Source organism: Propithecus coquereli, unplaced genomic scaffold (assembly GCF_000956105.1).
Source record: "Propithecus coquereli isolate 6110/MARCELLA unplaced genomic scaffold, Pcoq_1.0 Scaffold172, whole genome shotgun sequence".
Taxonomy (NCBI): domain Eukaryota; kingdom Metazoa; phylum Chordata; class Mammalia; order Primates; family Indriidae; genus Propithecus; species Propithecus coquereli.
Window position 1 is genome coordinate 5667078 of NW_012141858.1, and position 26688 is coordinate 5693765.

Consider the following 26688-nt stretch of genomic DNA (forward strand, 5'->3'; position numbering starts at 1 on the left):
GTTCCTGGCCAGAATCTTTAATAAATGTTATATTTATTAGTTATTTACACAAGCAATTAAAATTACGTTAACTTACTGAACAGCCATGTTAAAAGGACCTGTTTTAATGAATACGATAAAATTAACTTGTGATTAAGATCAATTACGTGCAAGTGATACTTAAAAACCAAAAGAAATTGTACAATATATCAATTTGCTTAACTAAGCCATTCTACTTACTTAGTGGAAAGGTAAACTTTAGCCTGAATTCCCACACATCCTAAATTAGTACAGCCCCAATTTAATGAGGTTTTACTGTAAGCGCGATTTGCTTCCGCCTGTGTCATCAAGATGATCATCCAAGGATAAAATTTACATTTGAAATGAACACTCAATAAACACCACAGTGATTTTCTTTTAGGCCTTCTACAGCTAATTTTTCAGCACTTTGTTAAATAACTTAATCTCTTTTGTGTTTAAGGGATTTAAGGACAATGTCTATCGACAGAGAAGAAAGTATTTTGTGGATGTGGCCATGGGTTATAAATAGTAAGTACCTGTGTAACTCTTTCTTGTCACTGGCTAGTTAGGCAAAATACATGCTGTGTTAAACAGATCTGTCATCTCTTCACTTTAACTTTTGCAGAAGGCAGACGTGAACCGTTTTAAACACTCACCAGCTCTGTAGGTTTTAAATGCCAATACTGATGTTTGACATCTGATATAATTGTAAAATAATGAGACCTGTGGGCCACACGCCAAGTGCTACATTTACAACATTGTATTCTCAACTCCGCTAAGGCAAGGAGCCATTTTTATACATTCTGCAGGGCCTGGAAACTGTGTTTTAATTTTCCTTTTGACTTGACTTTTCAGTAAGCCCCTTCAACATCCAGCTTCTCCAATAAAACTACAGGATTCAGCAAGAATGGGTGAAAGGGCTTATTTAAACAGTCATAGTAGAAAAGATATGTGTTTGTTTTACGTGGAAAGGAAAACTTGCTGTGAAGTGGGAGGGGTATAGAAAAGGTTCATACCCAATCCCAGGTCAGGGTGGGAATGAAAGGGGAGAACCTCACTTTTTGGGGTGAGGACTGTATATGACGCTAAGAGGCAGTGATGGGATGCATTTGGGACTGGCAGTAATGCAGGGTGTTGACTGCAGGCCACGTCTAGAAACACACAGTGCACGTTAGGCCCCTGCTTGTTCCACTCACACTGGCATAACTTATAGACCATCACAACACTCTTTGCTTTGTCTGGTATATCACCAGCTACACAAAGTTGTCATCAGAACAAAATGTAAATAAATCCATACCTACTAGGGGAAAGATTCTTTCTTACTCAAGTGGCAATGAGGTGAGAACTTGACTGTCTTGAGAGACAAATTTGTTATTGGTGAAAATTTAGGACATTATGTATGTTATAGAGGGTATAAGTGTTGGCCTTTTTTCTTTCTTTTTTTTAAATTTCAGAATATTATGGGAGTATAAACATTTTGGTTACATAAATTGCTTTTGTACCTTTTTTCTTTTCTTTTCTTTCTTTGTTTCTTTTTTTTTTAAGGAATATGAGACACAGGTGCTTAAGACAAAGTGAGAGGATTCTTCATCCCACTCCTCACTGGGCCAATTGTTTGCTCATCCCTGTCTTCCCGTGATGCTTTGGTGCTCTTCCCTTTGTGCTCCCAAGCCCCAGGCATCCTTCTTCCTTTCTCTACCATGTTTATGAAAACCATGTTCTTAAAATTGAGGACTACATGGTACGTGCTTTTCCACATACGTCTACTCTATTCTCATCTCCTCTGTCCCAAGCAGCCTCTTCCTCCTCTCTACTGTGACTTTCTACCCCTCATAACATCTGCGTGCACATGGCTTGCCCCGGTCCAAGCCCAACCTCATGCCCTCCTTTCATCCTCAGCACCTCGACTCCCCAGCCCCATCTCCCAGTGTTTCCCAGTCAAGATGCCAAGAGAGGACTCTGATGGGCTGAGCTCATTTTTTCATGTCAGGCCCTGATAAGTGTCTGAAAGCCTTAAGATTGGCTCCCACAGGTTCACAGGCCCTCCCTGTGGAATCAGGCCCCCTTAGCAGGGCTGTGGGCAGGACAATCCTTTGGGGATGACTATTCCAGGATGTGCTAAAAGCTTAGTGCCTGGCAGAGCCTTTTCCCTTAAAGTAGAAAGATAAAAATGTATTTTACATGTACATGTATGTACATGTATGTATTATAATACATGTGTGCATTATGCATGCTGTATGTAATACAGATGTATGTATATATACACATATATAGACACACATATGCATGATTTAGACGTAGGATTTTGTTAGCATAATGACTAAAGGACTGGCTCAAATGTTACTTGTTTCTTCTTGATGGAGTCCAGAAACTGGACAAAGGCAAGCTGATGCTGTGGTGCCACTAACAGAGTTGGTGTCTATGAGTCAACCAGTTTCAAGGAGCACTGGTAGTGGAGAGTCATTGATTTCAAAGAAAACATTTACATGGAGAGGAGAGGAAAAGAGCATATAGTCAAAACGATGGAGGACGAGGTTCTCAGAGTGCTAACAAGAGTTTGCATTTGCCACCTTTGTATAGCTAAAGAGTGAAATTAAGGTGTAATGTTTATGGGGAAAGAAAGTAGAAATTGGAGGTTAGAACTGGTGGAGGTTGTTTATAAAGGAGGGCTGGATGGAGCCAGGCCATTCCAGGATCTGGGCCAAGTTTGGAGGGCTGGGGAATTCTCAGGTTCAAGGGGCTTGGCTTTTGGTAACTGCATGTTCAGGAGGCCAAGGAAGGCAGGGAATGGCCAATTCATCATTGTACAGCGAGAAACAACTCTCACTGGACTCACAAAACCCTCCCTATTGTCATGATAGCAGAGGAGGCCAAATTATAACCTGAAGGCTACTTGACAGATGTAGAGTCAGACCAAGGGCTGTTTACCTAAGACAGTTCGGAATCCAGAACATTATAACCTTCTCCCCTGGACAGTGCTGAGCCCGAGCTGACAAGACAAAATAACAAAGTACTTAAAAACCGGGACATTGGAGTCAGACAATCTGCTTTCAAGTGCTGGCTCCTCTGCTTCCTAACTGGGTGAGCAGCCCCATTGTGCCTTAGTTCTTCATCTAACTGATCTCACAGCGTTGTAGTAAGGCTTAAAAAAGAGAATGCATGTAGTGTGCCTAGCACAGTGCCTGACACATGACCAGTGGCTGTGTCACTTATTATTACATCTCCCCCCAACTTTTCTACCGGCTGTCTTCCATTTCCAGTTGACCTATTGTTTTCTTCTTTAGTGAAGTTAATACCATTGTTCATGCTGTCATCTGAACAAATAATGTAGCTCAAACATCCCTAGAAGTCATTCTTGGAAGAAACTCTAGTTCCCCGTTGAAAGACTGTGGCATATATGGATGCTTTTCGTGCTGACCAACATACCTCTTTATGGAGAGATTTCATAAAAAGCATATTCCCATTTGTGTCTGTGTGTGTGTGTGTGTGTGAGAGAGAGAGAGAGAGAAAGAGAGAAGCTGCCAAAATATGGATAACAGATCACCAGTTGCCTTGGGTACTTCTTGTGAGTGGATGGAGTGAAGAAGATGCCAGAAGTAGTTAAATCAGGAAAACACAAACCCAGGAATTATAGAAAGTAGAGAGCAAAGGATCATTCCTTAATATCCCCCATGCTATCACTGCTGAGGTTTCTCTGAGTTTGAGGATAGATAGGGGATAACCAGTTGTGTGTGTGCATGTGTGTGTATACACGTGCATGCACGTTCTTGCAAGCTCGCTTTCGGGTGCAAGTGTCTGCTATGGTGCCAGTAGGGGTGGGGCACAGATACAAACAAATTGCAAATGGGCCTCAGCTATTGTCCCCATGTTGCCATGCAGCAAGGTAAGGTTTCCTTTTAGTTTACAGAAAATAAAGATGCGATTTCTAATTGAAATAGGGATTTTTCTAGTGCCTATGGCTGTCTCTGAGTACACAAAGGAGAAAGATGTCAATACTGCAATTACTTAAAATAATCTCATTTAAGTGTGTTACAACTTGATTTTCCAAACCAAAGCTTGAAACCACTGGTCTGAGGAGCAGATTATTTGAGATTGGGGTAGTCTTGAAAAATCCAGCATATGAGGTTCCTTGCAAATATAGTTTGGTGATAAAAATTAGGGACCATCTGACAGGGGGAGAACAATTCAATTCCCTCTTGATAATTAGTTAAAGCTTTCTGGACACTGAGGAGGAGTCAATGATATGGTCAGAAATATAGAAAAAGGTGGAGTACAGATGTTTTGGGGTTGTAGTAGGGGTTGGAGGATGTAGTTTAAAAGGTAAGGAGGAGGAAAAGAACTGCGATACAGAATAATATATATTGAAACCACAGCGAAGAACCCCTCTGGGGGATTCGTGTTGAATACTATATTTTCTGTGATAGTCTTGAAAGGATAAAGCAGGGGGCAAGAATAAACACAAGCAGAGAAAAATGAAAAAATTTCACTCTATGATGAAAAAACAGCAGGCTCAAAGTCTGTATTACCATGAACCCGAAAGAGGAGAGGGAGCAGGAAAGCGTCAGTGTGCTGAGAACTGTCAATAGATGCCACTCAGGAGAGCTTCTGATTGACAGCGCTGCCAAGAAACGTGATTGATTACCCAGAGGCCCGCCGCCCGCGGACATGCCCGCGCTCAGCGGCATGAGTGTCAGAAGGCCTAATTGCCTCACCAATAACAGCAGAAGAAACATTCATTAGTGCAAATATCATTCTTCATAGAAGACCTGAGAGTGAACGCCCTGGATCTAGAGGGCACTGTTTCTAAAATCACCTGTGAGAGAACTCTGCCAGGCAGATCACACCTGGTCCTCCCTGACCCAGATAAAAGAAACTCTAGTGCAAACAGAAAAGATACCCCATGATTAGGCAATGCGATGCGTTTATAGACTTGCCGTTCTGAGGAAATGGAAGTGCGTGGGGGGCAGATGGCATGTGGAAGAAGAAGAAATTATGACTGTAATGTTGTAGCTGTTAGGTTTGTCTGAAACTATCCAGTTTTCTGTCATTGGCTCCTTCATATTTTAACCTCACCATTAACGTGGTTGCATTTTGCAATGGCTATATTGTTGGAGGAAAAAAATCAGTAATACATTTTTTTTTTCCAATTGACTAGAAATAAACACATTTTTCTTTGGGGCTATTATAATGATTATTCCTCAACAACATGCATGCATATTTAATTTAATTATATTTTTGGTGGAAGTGGTGGCAATTATTTCAATCCATCTTATTCTCTTGGAAAAAGGCCCTGAGTTCTGACTTCAATTATGCCACTCTTGTTTGCTTAAATTGATTTTGAATATTACTGTGATCGTGTTTTATTATGAATGTACTTTCTTCTGCTTGGAACTAAGGTGGCACGTGAACCTCATGTTCTTCTCATGGGTCTGCTTTCTCTTTGATCGATTGATTGATTTTTGTCCATGGAATCTGAAAGGTAAATGGGTAAATTGTAAATGTCAATAGGTAAGGTAAACAGAAGAGTTTCAACATGTCAGAATTAGTCACCTAAATTAGAGTTGGAAAATTCCCTAATTTGCCAAGAAAATTCATTTGATTTTAAATTCAGGCACCTAAATGGCTCCTTAACATTGCTCAGCCTCGGTTTTCTCCTCTGTTAACTGGAGATAAAAATATCTCTTCTGCCTCTCTCATGGAGTATTTTAAGAATTAAATGAAATAAATGGGCTGGCCCAGGATGGGGAACTGAGGCCTTAAGGCCACATGTGGCCTTCTAAGTCCTTAAGTGCAGCCTTTTCACTGAAACCAAATATTACAGAACAAATCCTTTTATTAAAAGGAGTCCAGCAGAGGAAGATGAAGCTTTTCTTGCTTCCTTTGGTGCTTAAAAAAGAACAATTTTGAAATCAGAAGGTCACAGGTTCTCCACCCCACTGAAGCCATGGGTTCACTCAGACCCCTGACCAGCTTATGTGGCCTTGGTTGCTTCCCCCCAGTTTCTCTTTAGATCCGAAAGACAGTGTGTGAAGTGTCAAAGAGGCAGAGTTGGAGCTGCACTGCCTGAGTGAATCCCATCTTTTCCGTTTACCCACTGATTGACCTGGGCAAATTATTTAAAATTCCAAAACAACAAATGTTGGCGTGGATGCAGAGAGATAGGAACACTCACACACTGCCAGTGGGACTGCAAACTAGTACAACCTCTGTGGAAAGCAATATGGAGATAATTCAAAGAGCTAAAAGTGGAACTACGATTTGACCCAGGAATCCCATTACTGGGCATCTACCCAAAGGAAAAAAAACATTCTATAAATCTTGTGCACCTCAATTTCCTTATCCGTAAAATGGAGATAACTCTACTACTACTTTATAGGATTGTTATGTATATTAAATGAGCTAATATGGTAACAAAACTTGGAACATTACATAGGAAGTACTATATAAATATTCGTTAATATTGTTATTTTTCTCACTTCAACTGATCTCTCCTTTTTGTCTGTCTTCATGCTCTAAATCTTTCTACTACCTTTGGTTTGCCAGCGTTCTCAACTTCCCTTGGCCAAGGATTCTTTTAAAGTCCTAACTTCTATCTGATTTTTATAATATATTAGTTATTGTTGCATTAAAAGTTATACCCAAATTCAGCACCTTAAAACAACAAACATTCATCTCACACAGTTGCTGAGCACCAGGAATTAGGGAGCAGCCTGGCTGGGTGGTTCTGGATCAGAGTCTGTCATGAGGCAAAGTGTTGGCTGGAGAAGCAATCATCTAAAGGCTTGACGGGGGCTGGAGGATCTGCTTCCAGTATGGTTACTCACAGGGCTGTTGTCAGGAGGCCTCAGTTTCTAGCAGCATGGCCTCTCCATGGGGCAGCCTATGTATCCTCAAGATATTGCAGCTGGCTTCCACCTAATCAAGTGATCCATGAGAGAACAAGGCAGAATCAACAATGCCTTTTATAACCTAGCCTTAGAAGTGATATATTAATACCACCACTCTTGACCTATTCTATTGGTGTCATCAGACCAACCCTGAGGCAATGTAGGAGGGCACTACACATTGGCACAAATGCCAGGAGGCAGGGGTCATTGGAGACCATCCTGGAGGCTGGCTACCACATCCATTTAATTGTGTTCCATTTCATTTCTTCATGATGCTCCTTAACTGCTCTCCCACAGTGGCTGCTAATATGCTATCTGCAGAACTAACCCCTGTGAAAGCAGAGGTAGCGTGGTGTAGCAGAACATGTGGCAGAATGTAGAAGCTTTGAAGCTCTAGAACTAGGTTTGAATTCCTGCTCCACAATTTATAAGTTCTGTGAGCCAGGGCAGTGACTTAGTCTCTCTAACTCTCAGTGCCCTCATCTTATAGTGAGCACAGTGCAAGCTCTACCTTGCATGGTTGGGAGGATTAGCAATGATTACAGGGGCCAGAATGCTGACTGGCGTGAGGAAATGTTAAGTATATGATAGATATGATTATTATTATCACATGTTAAGTAGCTAACAGTTCCGTGATTCCATATACTCAATTGTTGAGCTCATTTACAATGAGTAAAGGATCTTAAGGAGTAATTGGATTAAGGAATTTCAGGCTCCATGGTGGGCTGGGTTCTAGGAGCTTTAAAAAAATACGCATGTGTGTGAGGGGACACCTTTCAGTTTATGTAGATCATGTGCACAGTTTGCTTTTTCAATATGAAAAATCGCTCCTCTCAAACACCTGCCCAGGCCAGCGAGTCTAAGCCAAGATAAGGTTGGAGGTTATGGCTTGGGACGGGGCTATGCTGGACTCATCCCTGAATGGCTGACGGTGGTAGAAACGTTCATTATATGTTGACCTCTCAGCTCACATTTTCAGGTTGTTTTGGGTTTCCTTTTTTAGATGTACGCCTTGTTCTGGGCACTGTGTTCAACGTGTCACTTGTGTTTTGTCATTTAACCTTACAGTGACCCTTTGAGGTAGGTGTCATCATTGTGCACATTTTGAAGATGAGGAAACTGAAGTTCAGAGACAGTAAGAAATTTACTAAAGGTGACACAGCTGATTGTGTCACCTGCATAAACACCAGTTGTTGATGCTTTAATTCCTCTGAAATGGAGTGGTAAATTGAAGAGCAGAACTGAGGCAAATATTTGAAGTGCTAGGGTCATTTCCCGGATGACCAGAATAGTTTCTGAGTAAGGTCACTTTTAGAAAGTTCAAAAATGCCTCTTGTAGAGTCTAAATGTCTTTCTTGGCTCAAAAGTCCACACCTTTTTTTTTAAGTGGTTGTAGCAACTTCCATTTGACATAGGTGATTTCATCATACACAAGTTGAAAATAGTTGAAAATAGCAACAGAACTAAATGACTTGGCATTTTTCAAAGTTATTCTTCTCTTTACAAAATTCTCTGCATGTTTGAGTTGCACAGTTTTTGTAAGTATATGATAGACTTTATGGAGTCAGTACTCAAACAAGCCCTGTGGGACTTTAAGGCTAGGCTGTCTCTCTCAGGTTGCTGGGGACACGTGCCTGGGTCTGGCACAGCCCAGCCAAGTCCCAGTCCTGTGTGGTGGTTTTCCTCTCGCTCCTGGGCCCTGTGCTCTTCTCTTCCTACCCAAAGCCTGACCCTCATGGGATGCAGAATGAATGGGAATAATAAACAGCTGGGCTGAGGCTTGAAAATCAATTGCTAGGGATTTGCCACTCTGGTTTTTACTAGTTGCTATCCTGTTTATTTCTTGATTTTTGGATTTATAAAACTGCACCCTTTGTGATTCGTTTGCTCTGAGTGTAAGTACACAGCTACACGGGGACCCTAAAACAAGACAGCCCCAAATGGGTACTAGCATATTTGAAAAGTGCAATCACCAGCTCAGCAGGCACATTCAATTTGGGTGAGCTTGTGAAAATTCTACTCAGCTCTATCACAGACAGAGAGACAATTTTCTTTTTTAACATGGAATGGCGTTGATTCTAACCTCCTATTCCCATCAAAGCACTCTTTTATTTATTTATTTATTTATTTATTTTGCCACCTTCCTTTCCCCACTCACACTGCCAAATACTTTCTGATGTCGAAATAAAGCCCTCTGGGATTGAGACTTGGTAATATGCTATGCATTTTTAAGATATTTGAATAGATACATAAAAATAGAATGTGCCTTGGAATGGACATATTGGATTTCCAAGCCAGCATCTCACTTTTCAGGAGGTCTTTTCAGTTTCCTCTTTCACTAGATGACTCAGCAGGAGTCAGCCATAGGTCTGCAAAGAAAAGGAAGGAGACAGATGATCCGACAGACAAGGTAGGCTGCAGACCTTGGCTAGAGGTTTGCAGACCTTGAGTGGAGCTGTTTTGCCACCCGGCCTCTCACCTCCCAATGCGCAGGACCGTGCATATTGGGGTTTCCTCTGCTCGCAGGTAGCTGTGAGAATTTAGCTCTGTGTTTGAGCTGGAGGATTACTGACACTGAGTTTTTCTTAGGAGGCATTTGTAATTATTGCGACTTGCAGAAAAATAACTGGGGTGACTCTACCTCTCCACCTTTCCAGAAATTTCAGTTGACCTTAGCATTTCTCATTTCATGCGAGAAGAGGCATGATTTATGGATCCTGCTGCGTTTCAGAATGTAGCTGAAAGGAACACATTACTAACAGGAGTCGTGAGTGCCCCATTACCTATTTCTAGATAGACGAATCTTAATTGGAAACATAACAAATAGAAGGTGGAGAAAGAATGGAAGGGAAGATTATGCTTTCCTAACAGGGAAAAAACTTAAGTGGGGGTTGCAAGTTTTTATCCTTAATGATATTTTCCTTGTCGGTTTCATTGGCAGATGGTCACTTGATGACTTGTGGGCTCTACCGTGATGTGGGACCAAGCTTTAATTTTGTCCCCTTCTCTGCCTTTTTCAGAAGAGGCATTTTAGAAGGCAAATATGTTTTCTCCTTGACTGAGCTAATTTTATCCCATTCCATTATCCTCCATTGATTTGCTTTCCCAGGTTTTGAATGAAACTGAGATATATGTGGCTATTTGGGTACTTTGTGACTCCTGCATAAACACCAGTTGTTGATGCTTTAATTTCTCTGAAATGGAGCGGTAAATTGAAAAGTAGAACAAAACCAAATATTTGTAGTACTGGGGTCATTTCCCAGATGACTGGAATAGTTTCTGAGGAAGGTCACATTAGGGGTTTTAAGAGTGCCTCCCTTGTAGAATCCAAATATCTTTCTCTGCCCAAGAGGCCACACCCTTCCTTTTCTTTCCTTCCTTCCAGCAACTTCCATTTAACATAAGTGATATCACACACAAGTTGAAAACAAGAGCAACAGAATTCAACGACTTGGATTTTTAAGAAGTTATTTTGCTCTTTACAGAATTCTCAGTATATTTGAAATGCACAGTTCTCGTAAGTATTTAAAAGACTTCAGGCTTTCTGGGAAAATCATTTTCATGCCAAATGTTTCCCTCTACCTGAAGTGCAGCTCAATGGCTGAAAGGAAGGGAGCCTTTGAGTTGCAAAGAAAGACAAAAAGGAAAATTGATTTGGAAAAGGTTTCTTCTTTTCATTTTTTGGGCTTGGTGGGTTTTTTTAGATGTGCATGAATGCCTCAGTAGGATGTTGTCTGATTATAGCATGGCTCCCACAGCTGTGGAAAACATTAACACAGTATGGTCCTGTATCACTTACTGACAAGGACAGCGGTTGCACCAAATTCTAATGTTCCACAGGGAAAGAGGTTTGGGTATTTTTACTTTAAAATGATTTTCATGAACATGAAGGATTCAAATTACTTCCACAAGTCCTGTCTGAGAGGTGAATGGATTTATACGGAACAGTGCTGTTTTGTCATCTCCAGACCTATTTCTAGCCCTGTAGGGAAGTGATGAAATTTTACTCATTTTTGTACATCTGGAGGAAGGGAGTCAACTATATCGAGTATCTAGAAGGTACTAGGCACTGGCCGAGGTGCTTTACAGATAACATCTCATTTGAGCCTCACAATATTGTGTTGTAGTCTTATTTCCTTCTGTTTTAAATGAGGAGACAGAGGCCAAACCTCAATGCTGGGTACGTATTGGGTACTCAATACCTTGCACTGAGGTGTACTGGTCAAGAGTGGGGTCTTGAGTTAGCCGTCCTAGATCTGAGTTCCTGATATTCCAGGGACTAGCTGTTTTGATCTTGGACAGATTATGTATATAAGCGTCAGTTTCGTCAACCATAAAATAGGGACACAAACAGTCATTTAATCACTCTATAAGATGAGCATTGTATGTGACATAATCCATGTAATGAGTTATTATTTTTTTATAGTTAAATGAATGGGTAGATAAATGCTATTATTAATTTGCATAGGGCCGTGAACTGTAGGGTAACCATGCTCCTTCATCCACCACTGAAAAAGGTTGGGGCCCAGTAGGTGACAACAGTCTGTCCCCGCTGACCAAGACGCAGGATTATGTGATCACATTTGGAGCTCTTAGAGACCTAGCTCTGGGTCTTTCCATCCTAGTGGCCTCAGACTGTTGGCTGCCATTGGTGACCGGGAATTTTAGCTCTTTTCTGTATCAAGTTCATTGAGCTCAACCTCCTTGTATATGTTGAATATGCACATAGTGATGGATGTTAGACCTATTGTTGTTGTTAATATTTAATTCCATGGTAGTTTTTGCCAATGAAAATCACTCCTCTAGAATATGAAGACGGCTTTCTGGAAGGTGAGAAAATGGTGGGAAGCCCTATCCTGTGGTGCACAGGACAAATAAAAACAAATAATTTCCAGGAATTAAATCTTCCACTCTCCCCGAGGCTCCCTAGGTACGGTAGTTTATTTTCATTATGTCTCTTGTAAAGGCAGCACCAATATTAACAATGTGAACAAAACAAACTAACGTTTTTGTTTGCTACCATCTGAAAGTTCCTTAGGGTCCATAGACTCATTTACGAAAATTCATGTGCGCAAAACTCATTTGCAAAAGCAAATAAATATGTGATCACAAATGCTCTTTACCTGGCAGGCATAGGGGACTAGCTGAAAATGCATTTGTGCCTTTACATTTACTCTCTGACGCTGCTTAGCAGTCACAGGCCTCCCAGCCTCTTCCCCAAATGCACCCCCAACAAACCACGTTACGTCAGATGACTTCAATGTTTTGGAATCTTGGTATAACTCAGATGGTTATTAAGTTGCTGTCCTGATCTGTGACTTTCCTTTTGCTAAAAATATTATTAATTCGTTGTGTCTTCTGGCCTTGAAAATATCTTTGTAAGTTCATTCATTAGCATGTCCAACTAAGGAGACATCTCTGTATGTAGTTAAGTTTGGACTTTTACATCCCTTTAGATTTATATGTGCTGCTTTCTTTCCTGGGGAGAATTTTGGCTACAAGTGTGACTGAGTGATGATATCTAGGCAGGGGACAGGAAATGTGAGTTGAGAAAATTAGAAAAAAGAAACCCTTACATGTAAAGTAAATAGTACAGAGGAAAAACTAGAAACTACCAGAAAATTTATTAAAATCTCAAAGTCTTTGGGGTTGCGTTTTCCATAGCAATTGAAATATATGAGTCAGGATGAGGCAAGACAAATACGTATCTGCCAGGGTTTCTGATGGACAACTGTATTTTTTGTTGTCTTGTTTTAGGCTGATTTATTGATATATTCATTCAGCAAGTATTATTTTTTGAACACCTATATTTTCCAGACTCTACTCTGGGTGGCAGGGATCTAAAAATGAACAAAGCAAACAAAAATCTCTGCCTTCACAAAGTGTATATTTTAATGGCGGTGGGGGGGCAGGGAGGGCAGATTTAGCAAAGTAATATTTTGAATATTTTACTTCTTATTTTTTCCCATGGGTATTACTGATGATATTTTATTATAAAGTTATTGGGTGTCTTTTATGGTCTGAATCTTAAAGTGTAATTTTATCAAATTCAGGAGCCCCAAAATTAAAAAAAATAGATTCTTGGAAATTGGTAGAAAAAAATAACATTTGCTTTCTGGTTAAACTTTAATGGAATTTATCAACTCCACTTAAGATATTTTTTTCTTGTGACAACATTTTTCCAGTCTCAGAGGCATAAGCAGTCATCTTTTTGAACTCTCGTTGACTATATGGCTGCACTCTGGAGACACCTGGATTCAGGTGACACTATTTCCCAAAGATGGTACCAATCAGCATAGTGCTGGGTAACAGTATTGTCTCTGGCTCTAAGTGAGAGTCATCAGTCACTGATTGAAATTTCTGCACACAGGTGAGTCACCAGTGTAAGATGTGAGAGGTGTAACAAATGCTTAATAACAATTAATAATAGATTTTATGAATGATGAATATTTTTCTTTTTAAAAATCATATTAGATCAAAATCAAAATTACTCTTACAATGATGTTAGAAAAACATCAATCTCAGTCTTCTATTTTCTTATGCACATTCTTGGATAGGAAGGAAAGGAAAAATTACAGATAGCTCCCTGGAGATTATGCAGAATTCCGGGTGTGCTTATTGAGGATTGTAACAAATGCATATCATAAGTCAAGAAGGAAAAAAGATAGAGACCGCTAGCCTTGATGTTCCCATAATCTTTCTCCAAGGGCCCTGTCTAAATCCTTAGAGGAACTGCTAATTGCTAATGAGTTGCAAAGTTGATGGATTTTACATTTCATCTCTTCTCATTTCCCTTCTGCAACCCCCAGGTGGAAGTGTCAATCAAGAGAGAAATGCCAAAGGTGGGGAAGGAGAGAAAAGATGAGGCAGAGATGAGAGGGACAGTCTATTCCAGGCAGATAAACAACTGTTGAATAAGTGAGGCATCTCTTGCCCTAAGGAACATGTAATGAAATAAAATAGAAAATGAGTTCATTTCTGACTGTTTCTATCAGATTTCCCCATCTTCTTACCCAATTCTCTGTTATCTTTTGCTGTGTTTGGTCCTTGCAAACAGAGAAAATCCAACTGTTTTCAAAGAACACAATCAGGTTTGTGTTTCAGCCCGTCTTGCCATCTTGATGTAAATACTATCAATTGCAGCCTGTCACCTCTTCCTCCACTGAGTAAGTGAATTGCTTCCCCACACTGGAGTTCCTCTAAAGATAACACCAGCTGAGAAACTGCATCTCACACTAGGAATTCTAGCAGCAAGGACTCCAGGAGGCAGCCAGGACATATCACTACAATCAAGTAGTTTCCACTTCCCCAAATTAAAAAAAAAAAGTATATAAGAAAAATAGCTTGTTGTTGGACCCGCTGGAGGAGATCAAACATATAGTCAAATGAAATGAAAGCATTGTTGCTTATTCATCTGGCTATAGAAAGAACTCCCACAATTTTGGTCTCGGTGGGGTGTATGTCCCTGGATTCTGAGTCAAAAGTGTATTTGTTAAATAGCTCTGCTCTAACAAGCTCAGAATTTGCACAGAATAACTGTGCCTGTATCTGCCCCCAATTAAGTTTGTCTCTGCACTTTCTACTCTTTCCTCTCTGCAGGGGCAAGGCAGTTTTTCAGAATCATCCCATCTCTAGGAAGAGTAGGATTTAACCATATAGGCAGGCAGATGCCTCCCACAGCTTTCAATATTTCCAAAGAAAGTTCTTAGTCATCTCTGAGTAACATAGTCCACCAGGGAGTTTTTCCTATTGTCAAGCCTAAATCCCCATGGTGACCACTTTAACCTGTATCTAGTACTGTCCTCACTGCACACTAGTTCCGTATCACTATTGATAAAGCCTTAGTTTTCCATTCCTTGACCAGAAGGCAGAGTCTGCAGTGAATGGAAACTACTGAAGGTTGCATTTGTTTTTCATCAGTGAATTAAGAATCTGTGAATAATAATTTTGGTGGTTGTTGAGAATTCCATAGGCCCAATTAATTCCATACAAATGGAAGACACTCCCTAGATATCCAATTATAATATTTACATGTGATTAATCTTTTGAGGAGTATCATCTTGTTGGAGTTTATACCAACATAAACTGGTTTTATTTTTTTCCACTCACTGCTTTCAACTGTATTGTGTTGAATCCCACTTTCCTATTGGGAAGCAAGTTCCTTAGCAACATCTAATTTCCTGTCATTTTCAATTATTAGTATAGTCTCAAATGGGTATTTAAGATGTGGTCTTGCTCATTTAAAAAAAGATTAATCTCAAGCTGGATTCAAAATATATCCTCCCCACCCCCCACAGTTATTCGGAGTGAATGTGTGTAGATGCGTGTTTTGGAGTGGAGGTGCTCTGGCTCTGTTCTAGAACCTATTTCGTCTGGAGTTGGGGGCTGAGAAGAGGGAGGAAGGAGGCCATGGTCTTTTTATACGATTGCTGAAATATCAGAGATGGACAGGTCTCAGGCCATACTCACCCTAGTTTAGGCAGATTCTTTGTGACAGATTGTTCTCTATTCAAATGGTGGTTTCTGCATAGTGTTAAGCATAGTTTTCTTGGGGCAGACCATTCCCTCCACCTTCACCCCTGCCTAAATGTGCCCTGCCTCCCCTTGGCCTTGTTGGTGGTCACACTATCAACCCCTCCTCTGGGTTGGACACACCATGGCTTGGGCAGCCCTTACAGCTTCTTCAAGAGGGGTGATGGGGGCCACTGGGGTGTTCTTCCAGCTCCTGAGAACTGAGCAGAACTGGATGGGGTGGGACTTCCCCATCTTCCTCCCAGGAATACCGCATTGGGTCCCACAGAAATGCCTAGATGTTACTGGGCGTTAGACTCCACATTCACATGAAGCTCAAATCTCAGAGGACATATGTCAAGGGGCCCATTTTCTTCCCCATGGTGCATTATCCTCCTAGGCTTCCAGATAGTACCAGGGCAGCACCAGGGAGGGTCTGTGGTCCTGCTGCTCAGCAAAGGTGCAGGTGAGACAGGAGATGCCCCACCCCACTTCTCACAGATGTTTGCAGTCCTTGGAAGTGACTCTTGGGGAGCAGCCTTCCCTCCTGAGTTAGGGAAGAGGAAAGAACCTGCCCTTTCTCTCAAACGCTGCCCTCGAACAATGCTGAGTGTCTCTTAATCCCCATTAAGCTGGTGGGGTCAGGCCTTGGGGTGGGGTGGGAAGGCTGGTACAGGAGGAGTTTATTGGGGGTAGGGCCATTTCTGCTGCCTCTTAACAAGCCCTGTAAGGAGATGGCTGGCTCCAACTTCTGGGGTCTTTCTCTAGAATGTGGAATCCTTAAGTGACTTTAGTTTCGGACCAGAGCAGAGTTATAGAATGTTGAAATACAACTCCTGTGATATAGGCATTATAGCATGTACCCATAGATAGATGCATAATGACATACAAGTATCTACTGCAGGCCCTAAAAAGAGCAGAACACCCCTCTGGCTCCCTTCTCATACGCAATTCATAAGAAAATCCACTAACCCATAAAAAATGCAACACATTCTGATTTTTTCCATGACTATAATTTTTTTCCAAATGTCAAATTTCAAGGTCTTAAAAAATATGGATGCCTTTGCATTCCTGGTGCCTTAACTGCATGTTTATTTTGTTGGGGAACCCAGCACAACCTCATAGTCTTACTGAAAAGATTAAATGAGTGAATAATATGAAAATACTCTTTGTGATCTATAAATACATGCTAGTACTATGATGACTTATAATTGTATATGATATTTTCTATATATGAATACACATACCTATAAGCCTTATTTATTAAAAATTTGGCATGTGAAAATAAGTTGGCATCTGGAATAAATTTTTAATTTAATTTGTATGTGCTGATCAATTAAGATTACAACCAGTCTTGAGCCAGAGTGAGTAGATTTTAAGACTAGCTCCATGATTTTAGGCCAGTAGCTTATCTCTCTGAGCCTCACTTTCCTCATCTGTGAAATGGAGATAATAACGGTATCTACCCCATAGAGTTGTTGTGAGAATCAAATGGGTTAATTCATATAAAAACATTTAACCTTAAAAAAGTATCTGGCACATAAATTCTCAAACATTAGCTATTATTATATACCTGTATTAACTACATAGAAAAATGAGAAGTTTCTTATTTTTTTGCATTTCAAATATTTTCAATAGAAATGAAATGAATAAAACTAGCCTTTACTTTATGATGTAGTTGATTTTTAAATATTTAATACTTTGTAGAGTTACCCACTGTTGGGGGCGAGAGTGGTGTGAGAAATCTCTTGATAGGACCAGAGGCAGGCTTACCTGGGTTCGGGGTGGCAGTGGTGCCCGCACCAGTCATTAACTCAAAGAGAAGGCCAGTTAGTTACCCAGGCAGGGCAGACAGCAGAAACTGATGAGAATATACATGAACATCCAGATTCCTAAGATTGTAAGGCTGGACATTCATTATTAAGTAACAGACCTGTAGAGCTATTTCTTCCTACCCTAATTCACACTGGGTCTCCTTCTGCACCTTGTGTACTCAGCTCCTCTTTGAAATGCTGCATGCATGCCCACTGATATTTAATAAAGGGAAAAATTTGACCTAATAATTCTTCTCGAATGGCTTCTCAATATTTCCTTTATTTCAGCCTCATCACTTTTCTACCTTCTAATTGTTCACAAGCGCTTGTTAGCTTTATTGGCTTACAGACCTCAAATTGATTTAGTAGAATTTTCTGGAACCAGAGGCAGACCATTTATATATTTATTTCCTTACATATTTTCTATTTTTATCTTTTCATTTCAACCTTTCATTCTAAATTGATCACAGACATGAGGTCTTAGAAGCCTTGATCTTCCTGGCAAATATTTGCCAGGTTGTAATGTTTTATTTGTTATCAGCAACCAAATTTAAACAAGGCTAATCTTGTTCTAATTTGGTTTATATAAGCCGTAGTCTTGGTACTTAGAGAAAGTAAATGTTAATTTCTGCTTCTTTCTTCAGTACGTGTTATTCTCTCATCCTTCATGTACTGCGGTTCATTTATTCTTTAGATAAAAATAATTTGGGGCAGTAGAAACCACATTTGGACCTGAACTTTAAACAGAAAGTATTTTGGTGAGAACACTGAAGTATGTCGAGGGTTGGTGGAGGAGAGCGCAGCTCTCCTGTTTGATAGCCTAGTCTTGTTACTGTCCTCTTTCTCTTTTTCACTGCCTCAGGGGGTGCTCCTGAATGGTCCTAGCTCCTGGAGGGTGACTTGTAGCTGCAGCAACCCTGAGTGACAGTTGCTATCTGTGCATGGGCTCCTGTGGTGACAGGCTGCTATAGGCTGGATTAATGGATTGCAGGGATACAATTCCTAGTTTTATGTGTATACATTTGGATTTCCATGTGTTGTGTAGTTGCTGACTGCAGGAGCAGTTTCTGATGAGTGGCCAGGGTGGGTAGCGAGGGTATGCTACAGGAGGCTGTTGAGCATGTCATGAGAAGTTTTCTCAAACTCTCATTCGCTGTCAGAATAGGTATCTTCATCAAAGGCTAAATTCAGATTCTGGTCCCTCAAGCACTAGTTTGCAAAAGCATGTGTCCATATTCCCCTTCTTCCACCAGTCCCAGGTTGTATCAGAAGCTATGTTCTTTGCTTGTGGCTGCTGGCTGCTGTTAGAACAGCATTTCCTCCTCGCCTTCCTTTTTGTCAGGGAACCTGCAGGTCCTACCTAGCCAACAAGTCTCAGCTCCAATTGTGCCTCCTCCAGGAAGCTCTCTCTGACCACTCCAGTCCAGGACGACCGGACCTCTCAATACTCCAAACCAATCATAAGCACACCACTGCTCGTGGACCCAATAAAGTTTTATTAGAATGTAGTTACGTTCATTTGTTTACATATCGTCCATGGCTGCTTTTGAGATACAGTGGCAGACCTGTACAGTTGCGACAGAGACCATATGACCCACAAGCCTAAAATATTTACTTTTTGGTTCTTCACAAAATAAGTTTGCCGGCCTCTGTTCTAAACTGAGAGTCTTAATGTGTGTACCTTTCAGCATAAAAAAATAAATGCTCCTTATTTTGTGGCTTGCAAAACTCTCACTTTTAAATTCAGCATAGTATTTTATTATTTCCCAGACATTTTGGGCACTGAAGAAATAATCTCAAAATTACACTTGGAGATTGGGGTAAGTCTGGGCAAGGGACAAAGAGAACTCACAAGGCAATTTTATTTTCAAGAGACAACATTTGTTTATTACTATTGTCAGGTGATTGCAGAGTAGGCTCTCAGAGCTGTTTTGTACCTAAACCAGTTCTTTCCAAACCAGAACTCTTAACCAGAATTCTTACTTGCTGCTGACCTCAGTCTAAGACTATAAATCTTATCAAGTTTTTTCTAAGGATGTGTGCAGATGTAACTTAACTGAAAAATAATTTATATGTAAGTCCAAATACATACACACAAAATTGGAAGATTAGCATTTACTTTAAAAAGCACTACTTAATGTGATCCTTTCAGACACTCAGGTGTTCTGCTGTATAAGTCTGACTTGCTGTAGATATTAAGATGCGAATATACTTAACTCGGTGATCCCAAACTGGATTCATTTACGTTTCTTCTCTCCTGCTTAGTGGTCAGCCCATTCCCAGGGTGGAGTACACGGAAGAAGAAACTAAAACCTGGGGTGTCGTATTCCGGGAGCTCTCCAAACTCTATCCCACTCATGCTTGCCGAGAGTATTTGAAAAACTTCCCCCTGCTGACTAAATACTGTGGCTACAGGGAGGACAATGTGCCTCAACTCGAAGACGTCTCTGTGTTTCTGAAAGGTAAGGCTCCACATGGGCTGTCTCTTCCTATAGCCAGTATCCTCAATTGCTTTCCAAGGTCACACATTAGAGCAATGACTCTTTCTCTAAAAAGAAAAAATAGTAACTTTAAAAAAGAGGCATTGAACCAACAATTACCTGAGGCCACCTGCAGGAAGCAGAGCAGGGACTCCGGTCAGGGGAGATGGACTCAGCTGGCTACACAGTTCAGGGGCTTGCTGAGGCCTCTCTTCGGTTGGCTGTTAAAATGGTAAGCCCCAAGGGATATTTGCATGTTCAGCTTTGGACTTTTTCTGATCCTGGAACTACTCTGCTGGGCTGCACGGATATGGAATGACTTCAAAGGTGTCTTTTTATTTGCTTTGTTAAAAATTATGTACTGGATGAAGAACTATTATGAATAATGTTGAACATTAGTGACTTTCCTCTGGGGTAAATCAGTCGATTAGTCAATCAATCAACCAATCAATCAATATTTTAAAGTATAATTTGTGTGTCAAGGACTGTACTCATTGCTGCTGTTACAGTAGTGAACATAATGGATCACAGAGTAGCCTCGTTTTACGTTCTCTGTGTGATCACTCTCCTGGGACAATAGCTAGGAAAATTTAAGGCTCTCATGAGGCAAAGTTTCATGGTGGTCCCACTTGCTCTTCTGTTCTTCATTGTGGTTAAGTCTCTGGGTTCTCTGCTGTTTTCTCTCTCTTCTTTCCCTTCAAGTACAACAGCTTGAAAAGCAACAGCGTGCTTCCTTGCCTCTAATTCCCTTCCCTGCCTGCCTTCCTTTTTTCCATTGGTGATGCTTTGTTCTCTGGACTCATCAGCCTTGCCTCTAAGGATTCTTCTGAACTCTCACCCATCTTCTCCCCTCCCTCCCACAATTAGTCTTTGAATTCGTGTTCTATTTGGCTATAACAGATTACCACAAACTTTGTGACTTAAAATAACATGAATTATATTGCCATTCTAGAGATTGGAAGTCTAAGATGAAGGAATTGGCATGGCTCCATTCCTTCTGGAGGTTTTTGGGGTCCACCCGCATTCTTTGGCTTGAGGCTGCTTCCTTGCATCACTCCAACCTCTTGCTTCCATTGTCACGGCCCTTCTCTGACTCTGATGTTCCTGCTTCCCTCTGACAAGGACCAGCCTCACCCTGGTAATCTAGGATGCTCTCCGCATCTCAAGATCCTTAGCCTAATAACATCTGCAAAATCCCTTTGCCGTGTGCAGCCACGTATTCACAGATTCGGGGATTAGGATGTGGACATCTCAATCTGTCCTTTTCTTTCCATCCCGCTGCTGCCACCCAGATTGAGGTTCCCATCATTTTATAACCTCAGTGCCTGTATTTTCTTACCTTTACTCTCCCACCGATGGCTTCCACATAAACACTCCTTTCTAAAACATCACTTTCTTCCTGACATCTCTACTCAGAAACTCTTAGTGGCTCCTTGTTATTTTCACAGGGATAGGCAAACCTTTTTCTATAGAGGGCCAGATAGTAAATATTTTGGGCTTTGTGGGCTGGGAGATAAAATCAAGGCTATGATGTAGGTACTTACATAGACATTTAAATTTGTCCATTAAAAAATGTAAAAAGTATTTTTTGCTTATGAGGTTTACAAAAACAGGCAGTGAGCTGGATTTGGCCTGCAGGCCCCAGTTTGCTGCCTTCTGTTTTATACAATTAAGTCTGAATGGCTCAGCCTCAAGTCAAGGTCCTGACCCAGCTTTCCAAGTTCGTCTCTGGCTGCGACTGCCCTGCCAGTCCCTCTGTTCCACCATGGGTTTTCCACACCTTTGCTAAGCCCTGTTTCTTAGTAGAAATGTCATCTCTTCTCCACCTACTCAAATTCTACCTATTTTTCAAGACTCAGAGCAAGTCCTGCCTCCTCCATGAATCCCCCTCTGATTTCATTTTATATTATGTGTGTATCAGGAGAAGGGTAGGCACGGCCGTCCGGCCGGTGCAACCAGCGCTGTGAGTATGCCCATGGAGAAGGATCCAAGTGCGAACGTCATCCACTATATTTGTTTCTGAGGAAAAGAGATTGAGAACCACTGATCAGTATCACTTAATTAGTACCTAATTACATCATGCCTTATGTTGTTGATATTCTCCCCTGTCATGTTCCTCTTTGTTTCCCACAGAGTTATGTGCATATTATACATTTGTTAATACCAAGGGCTCCATACATGGAGATGACTTTTTACTGTATTGTTTCTCAAACTCCAGTAATTAGAATGTCATCTCTTAGTTTTTGATGTATTCGTCCCCTAAATTAACATTTTTATGAGAGGCAGTAAGGTATAGTGGTTTGGAGCATGGATTGTAGAGACAGAATGTCAGGGATTGAGTCCCCACTCTGCCACTTCTTAGCTGTGTGACCTTAGAAGAATCACCTGAACTTCTCTGTTTCTCAGTTTCCTCCTCTGTAAATGGCGGTAATATTTTTATCTACCTCACAAGGTAGTTGGGATGGGAAACTAATCCATATGCTTTAAATCTCTAATGTGCCTGATGTACATTAAGGATAGCAGAGTCTTAGCTGTTATTGTTATTACCATTGTTTCCCTCCACCCTTGGTGAACTAGATAGGGAGCTCAGTTTGCATCACTCATTGGCACATAGCAAATACAATGTAAGTGTATATGTTTTTAATTTTTAAAATTTACACTTAAAAAATACCTAATTTATTTTAAAAAGAAACTTAAAGCAATGGTATCTACAAATTCAAATTTCTTGATATCATAGTTTCATATATTTTGAAATTTATATAAAAATAAAATACATAACTATAAAAATAAAAAAAATGTTCCTCTGTGTACTGTGTACTGCTACTCATGTCCCACATGTGGGATATACTGGCTTAATTGATGTAATATAGAAAAAGAAGAAAATACACTTATCTTTTTGATATTCACTGGGGCACAATCCAAAGTGAAGGCTGTTGGAATGAACATAATGCTGTTAGAATTATGGGCCGAGGAGGCCTGAGAACAGGGTTATTTCCACGTAAGTACTAGGAGTCCCAGAACGGGCTGTTCTATAAGCTTAGTTGGTTCTTGCCTTTTAAGATCATTTCCAACCATTCTGAGGTACTCTTCTAATGAGTTGAAGTTTTCAGAGTGGAAACCTTTCCAATGCCGATATCAGGGATAAAAACAGGCCCCCTGGACACTATGCTAAGTGAAATAAGCCAGACACAGAAAAATACTGCATTATCTCACTTATATGTGGAACCTAGGAAAGTCGAATACATGGAAGCAGAGAGCAGAGCAGTGGTTACTGCGGGCAGGGAGGTGGGAGATATTGGTCAAAGGGTACAAAGTTGCAGTGAGGTAGGATGACTAAGTCTAGAGATCTAAGGTACAGCGTGATGACTATAGTTAATCATACCATATTGTATAATGGAAATTTGCTAAAAGGATAGATTCCATGTGCTGTTAGCACACAAACACACACATGCAAAGGTAACTATGTCAGGAGATGGATATGTTAATTAGTTTGACTGTAGAAATCATTTCATTATGTACAAGTCCTCACTCAATGTCATTGATAGGTGCTTGGAAACTGTGACTTTAAGAGAAACAATGTATAACAAAACCAATTTTTTTTTCTTAGCAATATTTTAATAAAACGTTGAAGGAAACCACATCATTTGAGGATCTGCTCTACGTCATTTTACTTAAAGTTGCAGTTTCCAAAAACCTATCAATGATGTTAAGTAAGGATTTACTATATGTGTATATCAAAACATCATGTTGTACACCTTAAATATAAACAATTTTTATTTTAAAAAATGGAACTGTTCTTTTTTTCATTTCAGAATATTATAGGGGTACACATGTTTAGGCTACTTGTGAGAAAAGGACAGAGAACATAAAGCAGCCATTTTAAGATGCAGTCATGTATTGTGTATATGATGGTGGTCCCAAAGATTATAATACTGTACTTCTACTGTACCTTGTCTATGTTTAGATATGTTTGGATACACAAATCCTTGCCCCCTGTGCTACAGCTGCCTGCAGTATTCAGTACAGTCATGTACTGTACAGCTTTGTAGCTCAGGAGCAGCAGGCTACACGATATAGCCTGGGTGTACAGCAGGCTATGCCATCTAGGTCTGCGTAAATGCACTCTACGATATTTGCACAATGGCGAAATTGCCTAACAATGCATTTCCCAGAATGGATCCCCTTTGTTAAGCAAAGCGTGACTGTAAATGACATTTTTGTAAAATGTATATTTGAAAAAGAATAGCTCTTCTGTTGTAGGTTTTCTGGGCTTTCGTGAGAAGGAAGCCTTAGGTAGCCCTTAGACTGAGAAGACTGATGGCCCACATCCTAACTGAGTTAGTGACATAGGATGATTTCATAGATTTTATTGTATTCTTATTTTGTTTCCTCTCACCATAAACTAATGGGACGTGGTTTTCGTGTACCTCTTCGAATCACAGTGATTAGTATACTATCACAGAGAACAACAATATAGAATGAATGAGTTAGGTGGTATCGACAATAGAAAGCTGCAGCATGAACTGATTTGGAGGTGCTAGTGAGGGGGATGCCTTACCTGTGTCTTACTGGACACATGTGGAATGGATCCCGAGGTGTGTCTCTTAGAAAGATGCTGGGTGGTGCTCGGCAAGCACCACTTTTGATTGTAATCTTCTGTGTATTTGAGATATTTTATCCTAATTTGGCTTCCGAATTTAAATCTCTAAATAATTTTTTCACCTTTCTTTTCATTTTAATGATTGTCTTATTCCCTTGGAAATCATCATTCAAGAGTGTGTTTTAGTAATCAGAAGCCCCAAACATGACAGCTATTGACAATACATGCTATTCGGTTGTCAAGAGTTTTAGCACCTTGATTACTTTGTTTCTGGAACATCCTTATAAATAGTAGGAACCCCTGCTTGGGCCCTCAAGTCCTACTGGGTTAATATTTAGCTGGCTCTTCCTGTTGCCTCTTTAGAAAGGTCTGGCTTCACGGTGAGACCAGTGGCTGGATACCTGAGCCCACGAGACTTTCTGGCAGGACTGGCCTACAGAGTGTTCCACTGTACCCAGTACATCCGGCATGGCTCAGACCCCCTCTACACCCCGGAACCGTAAGTACCCACATTCAAAGCCCAGGCTGGACAGAGACCTCTATGCTATAGAGTGGCCAGCACTCACTGTACTTGAAAGTGACTCAGGCCCTCTTTTACCTCCCAAGTAATTTCGTCTTTAGAGCAGTGAGAGTCACAGCACCCACCTAAAGAAGAAAAGGCTTGTCGAAGGATCAGACTCCTCAGCTGGGCACTTGAGGCCACTGATATTCTAGCTCTGGCTCACTTCTTTAACTTTATCCCAACACTGAACCTTCTGTTTGGCCAGATCTCCGTTTCTGATGAGGAAGGGAAGATATAGAGGGGTATAATAAATGTTGACACACCGTCAGGACACATGAACCTCAGAGCAGAGAACCTTCCGAGGTTCAAGCAGCTAAGTAGCTGATGTCAGCGGAAGTGGGCAGGGAGGAGAGCCGAGTCTCTGAAGCCCGCCTACCCCTCCTAGGCTGGTATAAGGTTCACTGGTCAGGTGGATCCCTGCAGGGTCACTATATTGTGACTACGTTTTTCAGCTCTTTTCAGCTTCCCTGAAAGTGTTTTTAGGGTAAACAGAGGTTACTTATAGGACTCAAGACATCTGGAAATGAAATGCTTCTTAGAGTGGAGTGAATGCTCAAAGGAGCACTGTCAGAGTTAGAAAGGCAATCTCTAAATCTGGCCCAGAGGGTTTACAAATGGCCCTGTTTACAAATAGCAGGCACTTCGTTAGTTCCCTTTGAATAACTGGCCCTCCTGAGACCTGTGATAGCGTGCCAATAGGTATGCAGAGAGGGAGAGAGGGCAGAGAAATGAGATTTTAGCTACAGAGGTCAATAAAATTTTGGGATAATGTGTTACATTTTTACCAAAGTACTTTCAGCCAATTCATTCAGCAAACATTTATGTGTAATGCTAGCAGGGAGGCGCAGCAGATTCAAAGATGAATAAAATATAGTAGCTGTTTTTTTTTTAAAAAGCAGCTCACATTTTGGCAGGGGAGATGGAAACAAAAATAATTAGAAAAGAGTATAGTTATGGTTATAACTGGGATGTGTACAAAGTGTTGGAGGAGCACAGCGGAGGGAGAAGTCCTGAAGGGCTTTTCAGAAGAGGTACAAACTGAGCAGGGTCTAGAAGGGTGAATAGAAATTTCATTTTTGAACAAGACCAGGTGGGGAGAGAGGGAAGTCTTTCCAAATCAAGGAAACAGCAAGTGCAAAGTTGTGGAGGCATGCAAGAGGCATAAACGAGCAAGGCTTGTTAGACCAGAGAGGCCAAGGCACAGTTTATATATTAAGGATGAGTGTATCTTCAAGACCACATTATAAATGGACACTTGTCAAACTAGCACATTAGGGCTTAATTTTGTAGGTAACAGGGAGCTATCCAAGGTTCTTAATTGTAATCGAGTATGTTTAGTCGTATTTGAGAAAGATGACTGGGGTATGGGCTGGGGAAGTGTGAAGAAGGAACAAGATGGAAACCAGCTGGGGAGCTCACATCTCAGTGAAGCAATATCATTTATAAAGTGTGGAGCCAGGAAAGGTCAGTGGAATAGTACAAGCGCACCTATTCGATGCTCTCTTAACAGCATGGAAATGGAATTAACATTTGGTCACTACAACAGGGGTGAGAAGAGGGGAGGGCCCCTAGGGTAATGCTAAAGTTTTTATATTGGGAAACTGAATGGAAAATCATTTTCAATAATGATTGAGAATGTTGGAGGAGGATCAGGCTTAGAGGGAGGAGGGAAGGGACGAGGGAAAGAAAGGAGGGAAGAGAAGGATTTGGGTTTGGGGTATGCCGTCATTGAGGTGCCCATGGGTGGGACTTCCAGAGAGAGAAGCCCCTGGTAGCTGCAAATAAGGATTGGGAGTTCAGAAGTGAATTTAAAGCTCTCACAGTAGATTTGAGT

The 26688-nt window shown here is 40.9% G+C and overlaps 1 protein-coding gene across 1 annotated transcript in view; it reads left to right on the plus strand.

The window, feature by feature from the left end:
- Nucleotides 1-26688, plus strand: part of TPH2 (tryptophan hydroxylase 2) — an 88330-nt gene that overhangs the window by 10903 nt on the left and 50739 nt on the right. The window contains exons 5-7 of the mRNA XM_012642031.1: nucleotides 461-528; nucleotides 19478-19674; nucleotides 24656-24791. Of these exons, the coding sequence (XP_012497485.1) occupies nucleotides 461-528; nucleotides 19478-19674; nucleotides 24656-24791 (401 nt within the window). The remainder of the gene's footprint in view (nucleotides 1-460; nucleotides 529-19477; nucleotides 19675-24655; nucleotides 24792-26688) is intronic.